At 43.8% G+C, this 14,823-nt stretch overlaps 1 protein-coding gene across 1 annotated transcript in view; it reads right to left on the bottom strand.

Annotated features, from left to right (window-relative positions):
* Dppa2 (developmental pluripotency associated 2) overlaps positions 1-5,275 on the bottom strand; it is a 6,323-nt gene extending 1,048 nt beyond the window's left edge. The window contains exons 1-5 of the mRNA XM_050149094.1: positions 5,158-5,275; positions 3,690-3,795; positions 2,770-2,906; positions 2,623-2,676; positions 1,787-2,081 (exon numbers count right to left, since the gene is read on the bottom strand). Coding sequence (XP_050005051.1) covers positions 1,787-2,081; positions 2,623-2,676; positions 2,770-2,906; positions 3,690-3,795; positions 5,158-5,190 — 625 coding nt within the window. The 5' untranslated portion in view covers positions 5,191-5,275. The remainder of the gene's footprint in view (positions 1-1,786; positions 2,082-2,622; positions 2,677-2,769; positions 2,907-3,689; positions 3,796-5,157) is intronic.
* Positions 5,276-14,823: the final 9,548 nt, after the last annotated feature.

The raw sequence follows: 14,823 nt of genomic DNA, 5'->3' as shown, positions 1-14,823 counted from the left end.
AAAAAAAAAAAAAAAAAAAAAAAAAAAAAAGCCTCAACGCATACATACATAATACACCCTTTGGAATAAATGTAACCAAGAAAGTGGAAGACTATGTTAAAGAGTCTGAAAGAAATTGAAGATCCTAAAAGATGAGACCCCCCCACACACACACACCATGGCTTTAAGATTGGAAAAACTGTAAAAATTACCTACAAACCTGGCCAGTGGTAGGTGCACACTTTTAATCCCAGGACTTGGGAAGCAGAGGCAGATGGCTCTCTGAGTTTGAGGCCAGCCTGGTCTACAGAGTGAGTTCCAGCACAGAATCCAAAGCTACAGAGAAACCCTGTCTCAAAAAAACCAACCCACCCCCCAAAAAAGTTTTACTAAAAGCAAACTAGAAATTCAATATACTTCCCAAATTTCCAATGTTGTTCTTCACAGAAACGGGAAAAATTCTAAAAATTCTATTGGAGCACAAAGGAACCTGGAGACCCAATGCAATCCTTAGTAGTCAGAACAACAAATAATGCAGAAGCATCTGATTAAGATAAACTACAATGCCACAAATATTCATCGAGAAAAAAATGATTGTTTGCTGAATGGTTCCTGAAAAGCAGAGGGCAATCAGATCCACCTCACTCTGCAAAAACCTTCTAAAAATGGAAGACCCAACTCTGTTAGGAAAACGAAAGACTTTAACATAAGTTAGAACTTTCTGAATAAAACTTTATAAAAATCTTTGCTAGCTATACAGTAGTATGTATGTATGCATGCATGCATACATGTATACATCTACAATATTAATTTTATCACTATTAATCACACACCTTGCTTTAAGTTTCCCCATGTAGTTCCCATTAGCCTGGAACTCACTAAAGACTGCCCTCAAATTCAAGGTCAGCCTGCCTCTGCCTCCAGTGCTGGGATTACAGGTACTACAGGTCCCTGCCTGTGAAGTCAAGCATTATGTGGTGATAGGGATTTAATTCAGGGCTCCAAACACATTGGGCACTCTACTTAAGGCATTTCCAATCCCTATGAATGCCTTAAGTAGGAAAGAAAAGTATACTTTATCCAGGCTGACAGACACATTATTAGATTATTATTCCTTCAACATTGGAATTCCCGTATTTAGCAATGAGACTGTGTCACTAGTCCAAATAAGATCTTGCTATTCATCAAGAGGCAAAGATAAAGTTCTTTGTAATTTTATGAGTCAAATTTGTAATCTACAGTACTCTTTCTCAACCTATGGTCACTACCCCTTTGGCAAAGCTCTAAAAAATTTGATGAAAGTAGCAGCTTTGCAGTTATGAGGTAGCAATGAAAATAATCTTATGGAGCCGGGCAGTGGTGGCCCATGCATTTAATCCCAGCACTCTGGAGGCAGAGGCAGGTGGATCTCTGTGGGTTCGAGGCCAGCCTGGTCTACAAGAGCTAGTTCCAAGACAGTCTCAGAAGTTACAAAGAAACCCTGTCTCGAAACCTCCCCCCCCCCCTCCACACACACAAAAAATTAACTTGTGGTTGGGGTCACAACATGAGGAAATGTATTCAGGGCCATAGGGTTAGGAAGGTTGAGATCTAATTTTGCTTCGTTTTTAAGATGTAGCCTTTGATTACCAGGCTGGTCTAGAGCTCTGCAAGTAAAGGATGACTTTGAACTACTGACCCAGTCTTCACCTTCCATCCCACCTGACAGTCTTCAGACTTTACAGTCCCCTGACACTTTACTGTCCTGTCTCACGCCAATGTTAACCAAGCGCACCACATAGTGCTCACACCTTGCTGTTGGTCTTACCGGTGACTGGGGGCAGAAATGCTTTGGCTTTAGAGGGAAGAGGCTGGCGATTCTCAGCTTTAGGCTGAGAAGCTCGCATGGTAATTCTTCCCCAGGCTGCAAAAACGGACTCCCTTTCTGAAGTCAGAACTTCTACTATGCCGGACTCCCTTTCTGAAGTCGGAACTTTTTCGCCGGACTCGTCCTCCTCTCTCTTCCTCTTCAAACCTCGAGGTCTGGGTCCTTCGATGACTGCTTTGTTGGTTTTTTTCGCAATGGGCTTCAGTCTGGCCTCACGAGATGTTTGGGGAATATGCTGAAAATAAAATTCAACAGTATTCAAAAATGTTCTTGCAAGAAGAACTTGTTATGCCGATTTCACCGGAATTTCCCACTGGCTTGAGCAAGCACAATTTTAAAAACACTACTCTCTATGGTGTTGGTTCAACAAGGAGAAAATTTTGGCAGTTAAAAGCAGAGATCCAGCAGGAGAATGACTCAGTGTGGAAGATGCTGGCCTGGAGGAAGGACCGACTGTAATAAACAATCGTTCCCCCCCAAAACGCCTACAACCACAGCTCCCAGGGGATTTGACAGGACTGCCGGTGCAGAATAGCTGAGAAAATTTGAGCACCAGGTCCAGGGAGAGACACTGCCTGCCCCAAGAGGAGGAACACAGAAAGGACACAAAATGTACTGGCACTTGGTAAAAACAAAAAAGGAGGTTGAGTCCAAACTACACATTTGGTCCCTCAATTGTCAGTAACCCTGCCTTAGAGGAAGGTTACATAGAGCAATTATAGCGAAGCCCATGGGGGGGAGCCCACCTCCACTCCGTCACCATACCCGTTACTCACGCATATTTGTTCAGAATATGAACATTGTTGGAGTCTCTTGTAGACTTCCACTTTCTAAGGAAATCAAGAGAAAATAGTTAAAGCTTGACCAAACTCCACAAACTTAAGAGTCCACACATCAAAGAATCCCAGTGGGAGGACACTAACCTTGCCATCCGTACTCAACTGGTAACAGCGGCACCATTCCCGAAGTGTGTTCCGGGACACCTCATGAATAGGAGGCAGGACGTCTGGCAGGGACGGGTCGGGCTTTCGGGACACCGAGGGGTTGGTGTCCCAAGAAGCTGGCGTCAGGGAAACAAACGTAGAAAAGAACAGAGACAAAGCAAGAACTGTTTAGTCCCGGGTGGTTGTTGACAATCTAGTTTGCACGTAAAGCTGCCTTTTGTTTGCCCCTTACAAATGAGGAATTCACTTGAGGAATTCAAGATCACATCACACGTCTTAAAATAGGGGACCCAGGAGAGCCACCCACACTCATATTCTAAGTTCTATGCTTTCTCTTAAGATTGTCTTAGTATGTTTATGTATGTGCCAGTGTGTATTCTAGACAGCAGAACTATTTCTGTTTCTTCCATTTTCTCGAGACAGGGTTTCTCTGTGTAACCTAGGCTTTCCTGGAACTCTTTGTAGAACAGGCTGGCCTCAAAACTCAGATCTAGCTGCCTGCCTCTGCCTTACATGGGCTGGGATTAGAGGTCTGTACCACAACACCCTGCGTCTATTTTCGATCCTAAGGCAGCAAACACATGGGACTTAGCCACATAGAGAGTTACAGTTTTCTCATGGGGAACTACAGTGAGGCTTAGTGGACTGTGTGGTGTAAGAAGCCTGTCTGGTTTAGGGGTGCGGGTCTTTAAGCCTTTAATCCCAACACCAGGGAAGTAAAAGTGGGGAATTTTTCTGTGAGTTTAAGGTCTACATAAAGGGCTCCAGGTCAGCCAAGGCAGAACACTGAAAAACTAAGTCCAACAGAAACTATCTACTTTCCTAGCTTTCCAGAGTTTACTGAGAAATTTATTTCACACCTACACAGTTTTTCCCGGGACTCTTAAATTGGACATTACCTTCTGGCTTGAGCTCTGTGGTTAAAGATTCTGCTATAGGGCCTTCTAAGGTGAGATCTTCCGTGGCTGGGACCAGTGTTAGAATGATTTCTTCTTCAAGCTCTCCCTTAAAGTATGAGTGCAAAGAGAAACAGTGAACAATTCTGTTAACTTTCAAGGCAAGCTTAATGAATTCATTATTTACCATCTGTGCTCTTGTGTGGGGCACGCAAGATGCCCTGAACTTGGACGAGAGTGGGCCTCGTGAGAGGACTGTCCACAGATGATAGGTAATCTCAATCGTCCAGTTTTGCAAGTGATATGCCCAGGCTCAGAAAAGAAATGAGTTGCTGGGTGGTGGTAGCACAAACCAAAAAAATTCAGAATCTCAGCACTTGGGAGGCAGAGACAGGCGGATCTCTGTTAGTCTGAGGTCAGACTTGCCTTACAGAGTGAGTTCCAGTACAGCCAGGGCTGTTACAGAAGTACTGTCTTGAAAAGCAAAACAAAACAAAAAGAAAAATAATAACAACAACAATAAAAAAACAAGAAAGATTTTAAAAAAATGAATTAAGACTATGGAGTAGTGAAAGCTCCTTGAGGAAGTTCCTGAACATCCTACAGATTTGTGCCATACCCTCCCCTTCTATTGAAATCTCTTCACCCCCCCCTTTATTTCCAAACTTGAATTATTGATTTTTTTTACATTTGTGTAACACTTTATCAAAACACTCCAGACACAGGTTTACTTTTGTTACCTAAAAGAAAACAAACAAACAAACAAACAAAAAAAAACAGTGCCAGGCAGTGGTAAGGCACACCTTTAGTCCCAGCACTTAGGAGGCAGAAACAGGCAGATCTCTAAATTTGAGGCCAGCCTCGTCTACAGAGAGTTCCAGGACAGCCTAGGCTACACATAGAAACCTTGTCTTGAAAAGCAAAAAGCAACAACAAAACAAAAAATTGGTATTACCCCACTCTGGAGATGAGGCCTAAAAGCAGCCGTGAGTTGGCTTAGCTTAGTTCCAGTACAGCCAGGGCTGTTACAGAAGTACAGTTCTTTCTCCTAGCTTTGTACAGTGGTCCTTAGCTGGCCCAGGATCACTCATGCCTAGATGGGAAACCCACACGGCACTCAGGGTACTGGGGAACTGGTTACTTCTCAGAGGAAAAAAAAAAGTGTTTAAGTTATCAAAAACTGCCACTTAATCTTAGTTCACCTTTCTGGGAAAATTTTGTCTTAGCTACGGTACTCCTTGTCCTAGACAAAGGTACAGATTACTATTTCATCTGGGAAAGAGTTTCCTTTTACTCCCAGGGAATACGTACTGTAGAGCATGTGCAAAATAAAAAAAAGCAACAAGCAGAAGATTCCAAGATGGAGACTTTGAACTCGAATTGATTCCTCCCAAGTCGGGAGCAAGAGCGAGGCCTAGAAAGACAGTGAAAAGAACTACCGGAAAATAAATTCTTCTAGAAAGAAAGTTACCTGATCATAAGTGTCCTGGCTGGCAACTGACATTTTCGGCAAGCTTCAGAGAAGACAAAAGCAGCAAAGACAAGGATGTCGGGAGCTCACTGCTGCTAACCTGAGCGTTCATTTACAGGTAAATGCCTCCTCCTACTTCCTGTCGCCCAAATGGGCGCTTTCCCCTCCTCCTCCTCCTCCTCCCTCCACCCTTTCCTCTCTGACAGTGACTTTATCAGGTCCATTGCCCTCAGTAGACAGCTGATAGCACAGAGCTGAATTCTTACGCAAATCAAAAACCCAGATCCCCCTCCCACCCCTTAAGACTTTGCAGTCTGCCTGGACTAGGTAACCAGACCCTCCCTAAGGGTGGTGCATGCTAGTTATTCCAGCCCTGGAGAGAGAGACTGAGCCAGCAAAAGGCTCAACTCCACTCAGCCTGGACTACAACGTGAAACCCTTGAGGAAAAAAAGAGAGGACAGAGGGAGGAAGGGAAGGAAGGAAGGAAAAAAGAAGAAAGAAAACAACAACAACAAAAAAAGAGAGTCTCCCCCTAAAATGAATTCTTAATTTATTGAGGAACTATCATTAATCTAGACTATGAGCCGGGCGGTGGTGGTGCATGCCTTTAATCCCAGCACTTGGGAGGCAGAGGCAGGTGGATCTCTGTGAGTTCGAGGCCAGCCTGGTCTACAAGAGCTAGTGCCAGCACAGGCTCCAAAGCTACAGAGAAACCCTGTCTCGAAAAACTAAAACTAAATAAATAAATAAATAAATAGATTATGAAGTCTTGCCTATCTCGTGACTCTCTCTGGTGCAGGTCTGTCCCAGGCATCTCTATTTCTGTCCCCTCAGGTGCTTCTACATTCTAATAACACTGCCCAAAATCAAGCTTTGCCAAAACTGGCTTTGGAGATTGGCCCAGATCCCTTCCTTGTGGGACAGAAACTGAATGACATCCAGAGGGTTGGGGAAAGGCAAGGTCTCCTTCTTCCCACGTGGGTGCCACAGTGCTGCTTTGGGTGGTTAAGTAAGGTGACCTAGTGGTCTGAGGTGGGTGGCCTTGAGACAAAATCTGCTGCTGTCCTTATTTTCTGTCTTTTGGCCTCACCTTCACAAGCACAGGCAGGAGCCACCAGGCCCTAGTCACATTGGATAGTTCTCTCTTTTTCTCTTTCTCTTTAATTTTTTTTTTCATTTCTTTCTTTTTTTTCTTATTTTTTGGGGGGGGGGTGTTTCGAGATGGGGTTTCTCTGTAGCTTTGGAGTCTGTTATCCTAGAACCAGGCTGGCCTTGAACTCATGGAGATCCATTTGTCTCTGCCTCCCTGAGATTAAAGGTGTGTACCACTACAGCACAGTTTCTTCATTAAGATGGGCCTAGTGAACTGAAGGTGTGGTCAGTGGTTAAGAGCACAGGCTGATCTTGCAGAGGATCCAGAGTAGATGGCCAGTATCCATTCAGGGGGTCCCAGCTGTCCATAACTCCAGTTTCAGGGTATCTGAGACCTGAACGCCAAAGATACATAGGGGGTTGGTGCACATCCAAACATGCAGAAAAAAAAAAATACCCATACATTCAAAATGAAGTTTAAGTTAGAATTTAAAAGACAAACTACCTTTTCACGAAAGCTGGGTGTGGTGGCACATGCCTTTAAGCCCAGCACTCAGGAAGCAGAGGCAGGCAGCAGCCTGTTCTATAGAGTCCCAGGTCAGTGAAGAATACAAAATGGGATACTGTCTGAAGCAAACAAAATTATTTAGACAGGCTTATCACATTAAAGCTGCATGACCCGCCTTCCAGGGCACTGCAGCAGCACACACAGGACAAGATGTGCAACCAGCAAAGAAGAATGGGGAAAGATGAAACGTCTGGGCTGGCGTGACTGGACAGTGAAAATGCAAACAAGACCTAAACATTCTTTCTCCTCTGGGGCTGGGTGTGGTGGTGCACACCTTTAATCCCAGCACTGGGAAACAGAGGCAAGTGAGTCTCTGTGAGTTCGAGGCCAGCTTGGTCTACAGAGCGAATTCCAGGACAGTCAGTACAGTTACACGGAGAAATCCTGTCTCAAAAAATAAATAAATAAATAAATAAATAAAAGGAATTGTCAAAAAAATAAATAAAATAAAATATGAAATGATAATAAAAAAACAGTAATAATAAAAAAAATCAGTCAGATGTGATGGCTCACACCTGTAGCCCTAGCATTCCGGAGGCAGAGACAGGTGGATCTCTAAGTTTGAGACTTGCCCGTGTTACTCTAGTGAGTTCTGGGCTAGCTAAGGCTACCCTGCTGGCTATACCTGAGACTCCATCTGAAAAGTAAAACAATACTAACAAAAAAGAATTTTTTATTTATTCAATTTTTATAGTCTCATATTTATTTATATTTATTTTCTTTTAGTTTTTTTCCCCCTCTTTCTAAAACACTTATTTTTGGAGACAAGCCCATGTAGCCCAGGCTGCTCTGCTTGCTAGGTAGATGGATTTACCCTGAGATCCTGACCATCTAGCCTCCACTTGCTAAGATTATGATTTAGAAGCATGTGCCATTGAACCTGACTGAGGGACTGGAGAAATGACTCGGTGGTGAAGAGGCCTCATCTGAGCACTGGTGGTCAATTCTCTCTACCCGCAGGATTGTTGACTATTGTCGAAGGTCAAGTCCTGTCCCAGGGAATCCAACACATTTTTCTGGCCTCCTGCAACTCCAGGCACGCATATGGTAGACAGACACACGTGCAGACAGAATACCCACACCAGTGTGGTAACTAAACTTAAAAATTTGTTTGAAGCCTGGCGGTGGTGGCGCAAGCCTTTAATCCCAGCACTCGGGAGGCAGAGGTAGGCGGATCTCTGTGAGTTCGAGACCAGCCTGGTCTACAAGAGCTAGTTCCAGGACAGGCTCCAAAGCCACAGAGAAACCCTGTCTCGAAAAACAAAAAAACAAACAAACAAACAAAAAATCCTAAAAGGGCCTGCCTACTTGAAGGAAGTAGCTTAAGTTTGGCGTTAAGGATTTTTAGATTGAACCTGGCATTGTAGCTCACTGGGTATTTGCCCAGCATACCCAAGGGTCTGGCTTCAATCCCCAGAACCTTGTAAACAGGTGTGTTTACTCGGGGCTGTAGCAGCAGAAGTCGGCTATCTCAGGGCTTTGGAGGTCCAAGTATGAAGTTCAAAGTCATCCTCAGCTACAAATCCAAGTTCCGCATCAGCTTGGGCTAATTATACTACATTAAAGCCTGTCTCAAAACAACTTAGCCTAGACTAGGGACATAGGTTAGTGGTAGAGAAAGGAGCCACCACCATTTCTAATGTACTCAACAGGTATTAAGTTCTTCAAATTTGCTTATAAATGATCAGTTGTTGTTTTGTTTTTGGTTTGGTTTGGTTTTTTGTTTTGTTTTGTTTTGGTTTTTTGAGACAGAGTTTCTTTGTGTAACAGCCCCAGCAGCTAGCTGTTCTATAGACCTGGCAGGCCTTGAACTCACAGAGATCCACCTGCTTCTGCCTCCTGAGTGCTGGAATTAAAGGCGTGCACTACTATGGCCCAGCAGCCATTTTTATTTTGTTGAGACAAGGTCTCGGGGAGCCTGGGCTGACTCAAAACTTACTATGTAGCAGATACAGTGGATGAACCTCAACTTCTGCCTCTACCTCTCCTGTGCTGGGCTCACAGGCGCCTGAGGCCACATCCAGTTTGTGCAGTGCCAGGCATCAGCCCCAGGGTCTCTGGGATGTTAGGCAGGCACTCTAAGCACTAAACTTCTTTCTTCTTTCCCTTGACTTGATATTGAGCTGCATCTGCATCCCCTGGACTGCTTATCTGCTTTGCCCACAAGGACCCCCAGCCTCAAGTTCAGGGCCCTCTGACTGCCATTCAGTCTTCCTGGTACCTTTACCATCCTGGCTTCTAGTAATTACGTGCCATAACCTGGCTGTATTATTTCAGGATTCATTCATTCCTAACTGACATTAAGGCCCAACACTGAAATTCTCATCTATCATCAGAGAACAGTCTCTGTGCTTTACCCCTCCTTCGTATATTCCTGATAGGCTTTCTCAATACTTCTTGCATTGAGGTTGTGCAAAGAACGTGGCTTTGCAGATGTGACCTTGAAGAACACCTCTTAGTTAGGGTTATTTATTTATTTATTTATTTATTTATTTAATTGCCGTAAAGAGACACCATGACCATGGAAACTCGTAAAAAGAAAATATTGAATTGGGGTGGTGGTTTACAGGATTGGAGGGTCATTCAGGCCATTACCATCATGATAGGGACAAGTAGGCAGACAGGGTTCTAGTTACACCTTGACCAGAAGGCAGCTTCACTTCACAGTGGGAGAAGCTTGATGAGAGGCCTCAAAGCCCACCCCCAGAGTGACACACTTCCTCCCAGCCTGCACCTACTCCAAAAAGGCCAGACCTCCTAATAGTGACACTCTCTTTGGGGGCATTTTCTTTCAAAGCACCACCATCTCCATCCCTCCAGGTCTACTTTCTTCAACCTCATTATCCCTTCATCTCTCCTTTGTCTTTGGAACTTGCAACTTTCTATGTGAATCAGCACTGGTTGTTGCTGTCTCTGCCTAAGAATCTATCAAATTTGCCTCTTTTCTGTCTCCTAGGTTTCTTACTTGGATGCTGTATTTTGAGAAAGTATGCCCGATGGGATAAATTCTTATTGGTTCCTAACTGTATTCAGAGATCAGTTGCTGTCTTGCCCTTTTGGTTACTGTTCTCCTAACTTTTGCCAGTTCATGCCAGCTAAAGTCTGCAGGTAGTTTGGAGTATATTCTCTTTCCCCTTTTGCTGACCCAGAACTTTTTCAGTTAGTTATACATGGATTTAGTTCTAAGACATTGACCTCATCCTGGAAGAGAACTTGGAAGTGTGTGTGTGTGTGTGTGTGTGTGTGTGTGTGTGTATGTGTGTGTGTGTGTGTGAGTGTGTGCCCACACGACCTCAAGCGACCTTGCTGGCTTGAAGTGTATGGTAAGCCAGAGCATCAGTACGTCACTTAAGCCTGCTTTGAATGCACTATAACCAGGCAAGTCCTGACCTGTGATTCTTCCCAATCTTCTGAGTGGCTGAACCAATAGGCCTGGGCCATGAGGCCCAACTGAAAATTACTTTTTTCTTTTCTTTTGGAATGATTTTGCTTCTGCTATCTAGTACATTAATGATTACTGCCAAACTTACCTCCACCCCCATTTCCTAGCATCAAGGTCAACTGCTGTCCATAGAGCACACGTGGTACACAGACATGCACGTAATACATATAAAGTTAAAATATCAAAACTCTTTTCTTTTTAATGTATTTTTTATTATTTTGACTTCTTTTCTTTTTTTAAATTTTATTATTTTATATGTCTGATGTTTTGCCTGCTTGTGTCTGTGTGCACGGAATGTGTGCTTGGTGTCATGGAGGTCAGAAGGCGGTTTCCATTTCTTTGCACTGGCGTTACCGATGATTGTGACCCCCTATATAGGTGCTGGGAACCAAACTCAGGACTCCTGTAAGAGCAGAAGTGTTCCCAACCCGTGAGCCAACTCTCCAGTCCCTGATGTTTGTTTTTAATACAAGGTCTCGTATAGCCCAGGCTAGACTCAAATTCCTTTTTTTTTTTTTCAGAGTACAGAGTTTATTCAGTGGGTTATAGAAGGGAAGGGGGTGGGAGAGGGAGGAGAGAAGAGAGAGAGAGCAGAAGTTACTTCTTCAGGAGAGAAATGGAAAAAGAAAGTAGACACAAACTTCATCCCCCTGTTTCCTAACCATGACTGCAAAGTGACCAGCTCCGGCTGGGCATGCCTCCAGCTCCTGTTATATGACTTCTTCACGTGATAGACTATATTCTCAGATGGTGTACCAAAATAAACTCTTCCTGGAGTTGCTTTGCCAGGACAGAGTGGACAAATGTGGACATTGTCTGAAAAGGAACCTCAAAATGAAGAAGGAAAGAACTCGGACCTTCCTCCTTTTTCAAGAGACATTACTCATGGGAGCATCAAGATCAATCAATTCGAGGGTGGAAGGCTTAAAAGATTCAGTATGAATGGCAAATAATAACTCCAAATTTACCTATAAAAAATTCCTCTGTAGGAAGGACCTTAAAATAGACTCTAAAAGCATAGGATTTCCTCAGACTGGAGAGAGTGTGTTTATATCAAGTTTTGTGTTTTTCTCTCTGACTTTACATGGTCCTCATCTTCAGACTTCACTTTCTTACTCAAACATGAAAGAACAACTAAAAGCAAAGGGTGATGTTGAACTCTAATGTGTTAATCTCAGTGGGGGGAAATGCAGTAATAGGACTGGATGCTTTTAAAAAAATTACAGTTTCAGGGGCAGAAGATTACTACTCTGTGGTTCTGATCTCTGGCCTTCCTTGCTCATGACCTGGGTTCCACTCTTAACACCCTCACAACAGCGCGCGACCATCTACAACTCCAGTTCCTGATAAGAAATGCACTGTCTTCTGCAGGCCTGAGGTAAGGACTCAATCATAAAAGGAAATAAGCATAAAATCAAAATGAAACAAACTGGGAAGCACGTTGGGGGGGGNGGGAAGGACAGGGAAAGGAGGGGGAAGGGATAAGAAACGAGAGGGAGAGAGAAAGAGAGAGAGAGAGGGAGGGAGGGAAGGAGGGAGGGGGGAGAGGGAGGAGAGGAGGAAGAGATGGAGAGAGCGACACAGATAAAAAACAAATAACAAAACCCACACATTGCTAGAAGGCTAATGATGTACCTCTGAGGGCACTGAGTGCTCATGTAACATGTATGACATCCTGGTTTCAAGTCACAACACTAATAAAATGGCCACAGTGACTTAGTCCTAGTATAACCCTGTATTTGGAGGTAGAGACAGGCTTGAGTTGTGCTGTAGGCTCCTTTTCCACTCTTCTTTGCCTATTCTTGTCTCCTGGGGTGGGGGTTGGGGGCGGCTCTCAAGCAGATGGAGAGACACCAGCACTGTAGGCCTCTGCCTCAACCCCAGAGCCATCTCTCTAATCCCTGAGACATCTGCATACCTCATGAATTCTAAGTCATTTACAATTCTTATTCTTTGGTGTTTTCTTTGTTTGTTTCAAAGGAGGAGCAAGCACTTGTAGTTATTCTCAGTGCTGGGAAATGAACAAAAAAAAAACTACTAAGCATCAATTGTTAGTTAGACTTCTATTCTAGGAGACTGTGATATGAGACTCAGGGAGGAAAGTACTTGGCCTGCACACCCAAGGACTCATTAGAAAACATTTCATGTTTACATTACAAGATGAAGAAGTTGAACCATAACCCGAGACAGTGTACTGAGGAACCTGTAAGTTCGATTTGGGAAACATTTTCAAAAAAAGGCAACGTACCATTTAGGTTCCAGGCATCCACCTGAAGACCGGTCAAAAATCAACATCAGGCTTGCATGATAAAACACTCTCCCCACCGAGTCACCTCCAAAGCATGCACTCTGAGAGCTGGTACCTGGAAGAAGGTATTCCAGGCAAAAGATAAGGTTCCACAGAGAGAAGACTGCAGCTGAGCAAGAAATGAAAGGGTGGGGTTGCTGCAGGGGTTGTGGGAGAGGCAGAAGTAGGTCAGAGTCCTGAGGGTCAGTTCCAGAATTTTAGGTCCTCCTCAGAAGGATGCTACCTCCAGGAGGCTCCTACAGTCCCAACCTGACTTTTTTTCCAGGGGATCTTTCAATATATTCAGTTGAGTATTTTCCCAAGTTATACGAATTCTCATGGGTGAGTGGCACAGTTTTTAATGCCGTCACTTGGGAGGCAAAGGCAGAGGCAGGTGGATCTGAGTCTAAGGCAGCCTGGTCTGCACACTGAGTTCTACTAGGTCAGCCAGCTACACACAGAAAGACCCTGTCTTGACCAGCCCCAACAAAAGAATTCCAATGTATTAGTTGATACACCTGTAAGTAACCTGTGCTTTCCATTAGCCAATTGCTTTTATTTTTATTTTAGAGCTTTTATTTTTAAAATTTCTCATGTGTTGTAATGTATATGTGGAGGTCACTAAAAAAAAATTTTTTTTTTTTTTTTGGAGGATAGGTTCTCTGTAAGTAGTTCTTGCTGTCCTAAGACTTGATATGTAGACCAGGCTGGCCTAAAATTCAGAGTTCCTCTTGTTTCTGCCTCCTGAGTGCTGAGATTAAATGTATGCATAACCACACCTAGTCATTGAAAAACTCTCAAATTGATTCTTCTACCATGAGCATCTTGGGTGATAAACTGAGGTAGTTTGGCCTTGGTGACAGGTGCCTTTACCTGATAAATCTACCTCACTGGCTCAAGATTAATATTTTAAAATATTTTATCTATTTTGTATAACCATGCTGAGGATGACTTTGAACTTGTTACTCCTGCCTTTGCCTCCTAAATTCTGTGATTACAGGTGAGGGACACAGTTTGAGTGTTGATCCAAACCAGGGCTTCATACATGCTAGACAGCACTTCACCAGCACACGGCATCCTGATCCCTTTCCCCCAGTATCCTAATGGGAAAAATATTTCATTAAACAACTTTAGAGCTGGGTTAATGTCAGATTACAGCTATAATCCCAGCCCTGTAGAAGTCAAGGCAGAAAGGTTGCTGATGAGTTTGCAGATGGTCTAAGCTTAAAAAAAAAGCAATTTCAAGACTAGCCTAGGATATAGTGAGACCACCCCCACCCCAAAACAAAGGTATGTGAGTGAGTCAGAGATGGTTCAATGGTTAAGAGTGCTTGCTGCTTTTCCAGAAGATCCAAGTTTTTTTTCAGCCTCTTCCATGTTGGGCAGTTCATAGCTATCTGTGTAACTGCAGTTCCAGAGGCTGATACTCTCTTCCAGCTTCTGTGGGTATCCCTCCCCAGCTGAAACATACGTAGGTATGGAACATACAGTTTTCCATAGGGATGTTGTGGTTTCCCAAGAACCTGCCACCCCAAGTAAGACTCAATAATGGTGGTATTATGGTACAGAGGGACTTTATGTGAAAGGGGCCAGACAAGCTGATTGAATGGTGTAACAGTTACTAACTTCCTTCAAAAATTCAGGTTTATTTAATTACTTTGGAATCAGAAACAGGGAACTGACTGGACTCACCCAGTAATTACTCCGACTACACGCATCACGACTGTCTGTGTGTTGTCTTCATCATTAGATTCACATTAAATCTTTTTTGGCAAAGTAATTATCAGCAGTAACTGTGTGCGTCCCATTGTATCACTTCAGTGACACATTCTTTTAAATCACTCTGACTAATGTGGCGCCATACTTGAACTGACTGGGGTGGGGGTGTAGGGCACTGCTAAGTGGATTAGTGGTACCAAGGATTGAATCTGAGGTCTCATGTATGTCAAGTGCTCTAACAAGTGTTACTTCACCTCTTTTCACTGAGACAACCTCACCATACTGACTTGGTTGGTTTTGTATTCTGTTGTAATCTGCTGGCCTGGTCTGTCACCCTGGTACCCTGTTCCTTTAAGAGTCAAACTCCACCCACTCCCTACCCCCTTTCCACAGAGGCAAGCAAAACCCCTACTTCCTCTCCAGTAGTCTCTCTCTCTCTTCCCTTACCCCTCTGTAGCCCACTAAATAAACTATATCCCAGTTCTCTCTGCATAGTGTATCTGTTCTCACCTGCTGCGGTCTCCCTACCCACCAAGGGGACTGGCCAAGGCCTCGGG

Source organism: Alexandromys fortis, unplaced genomic scaffold (genome assembly GCF_014885135.2).
Source record: "Alexandromys fortis isolate MF-2015 unplaced genomic scaffold, M_Fortis_MF-2015_v1.1 scaffold_4, whole genome shotgun sequence".
Classification (NCBI taxonomy): domain Eukaryota; kingdom Metazoa; phylum Chordata; class Mammalia; order Rodentia; family Cricetidae; genus Alexandromys; species Alexandromys fortis.
Note: the sequence above shows the minus strand (reverse complement) of the source record. Positions and strands in the feature narration are given on the sequence as shown.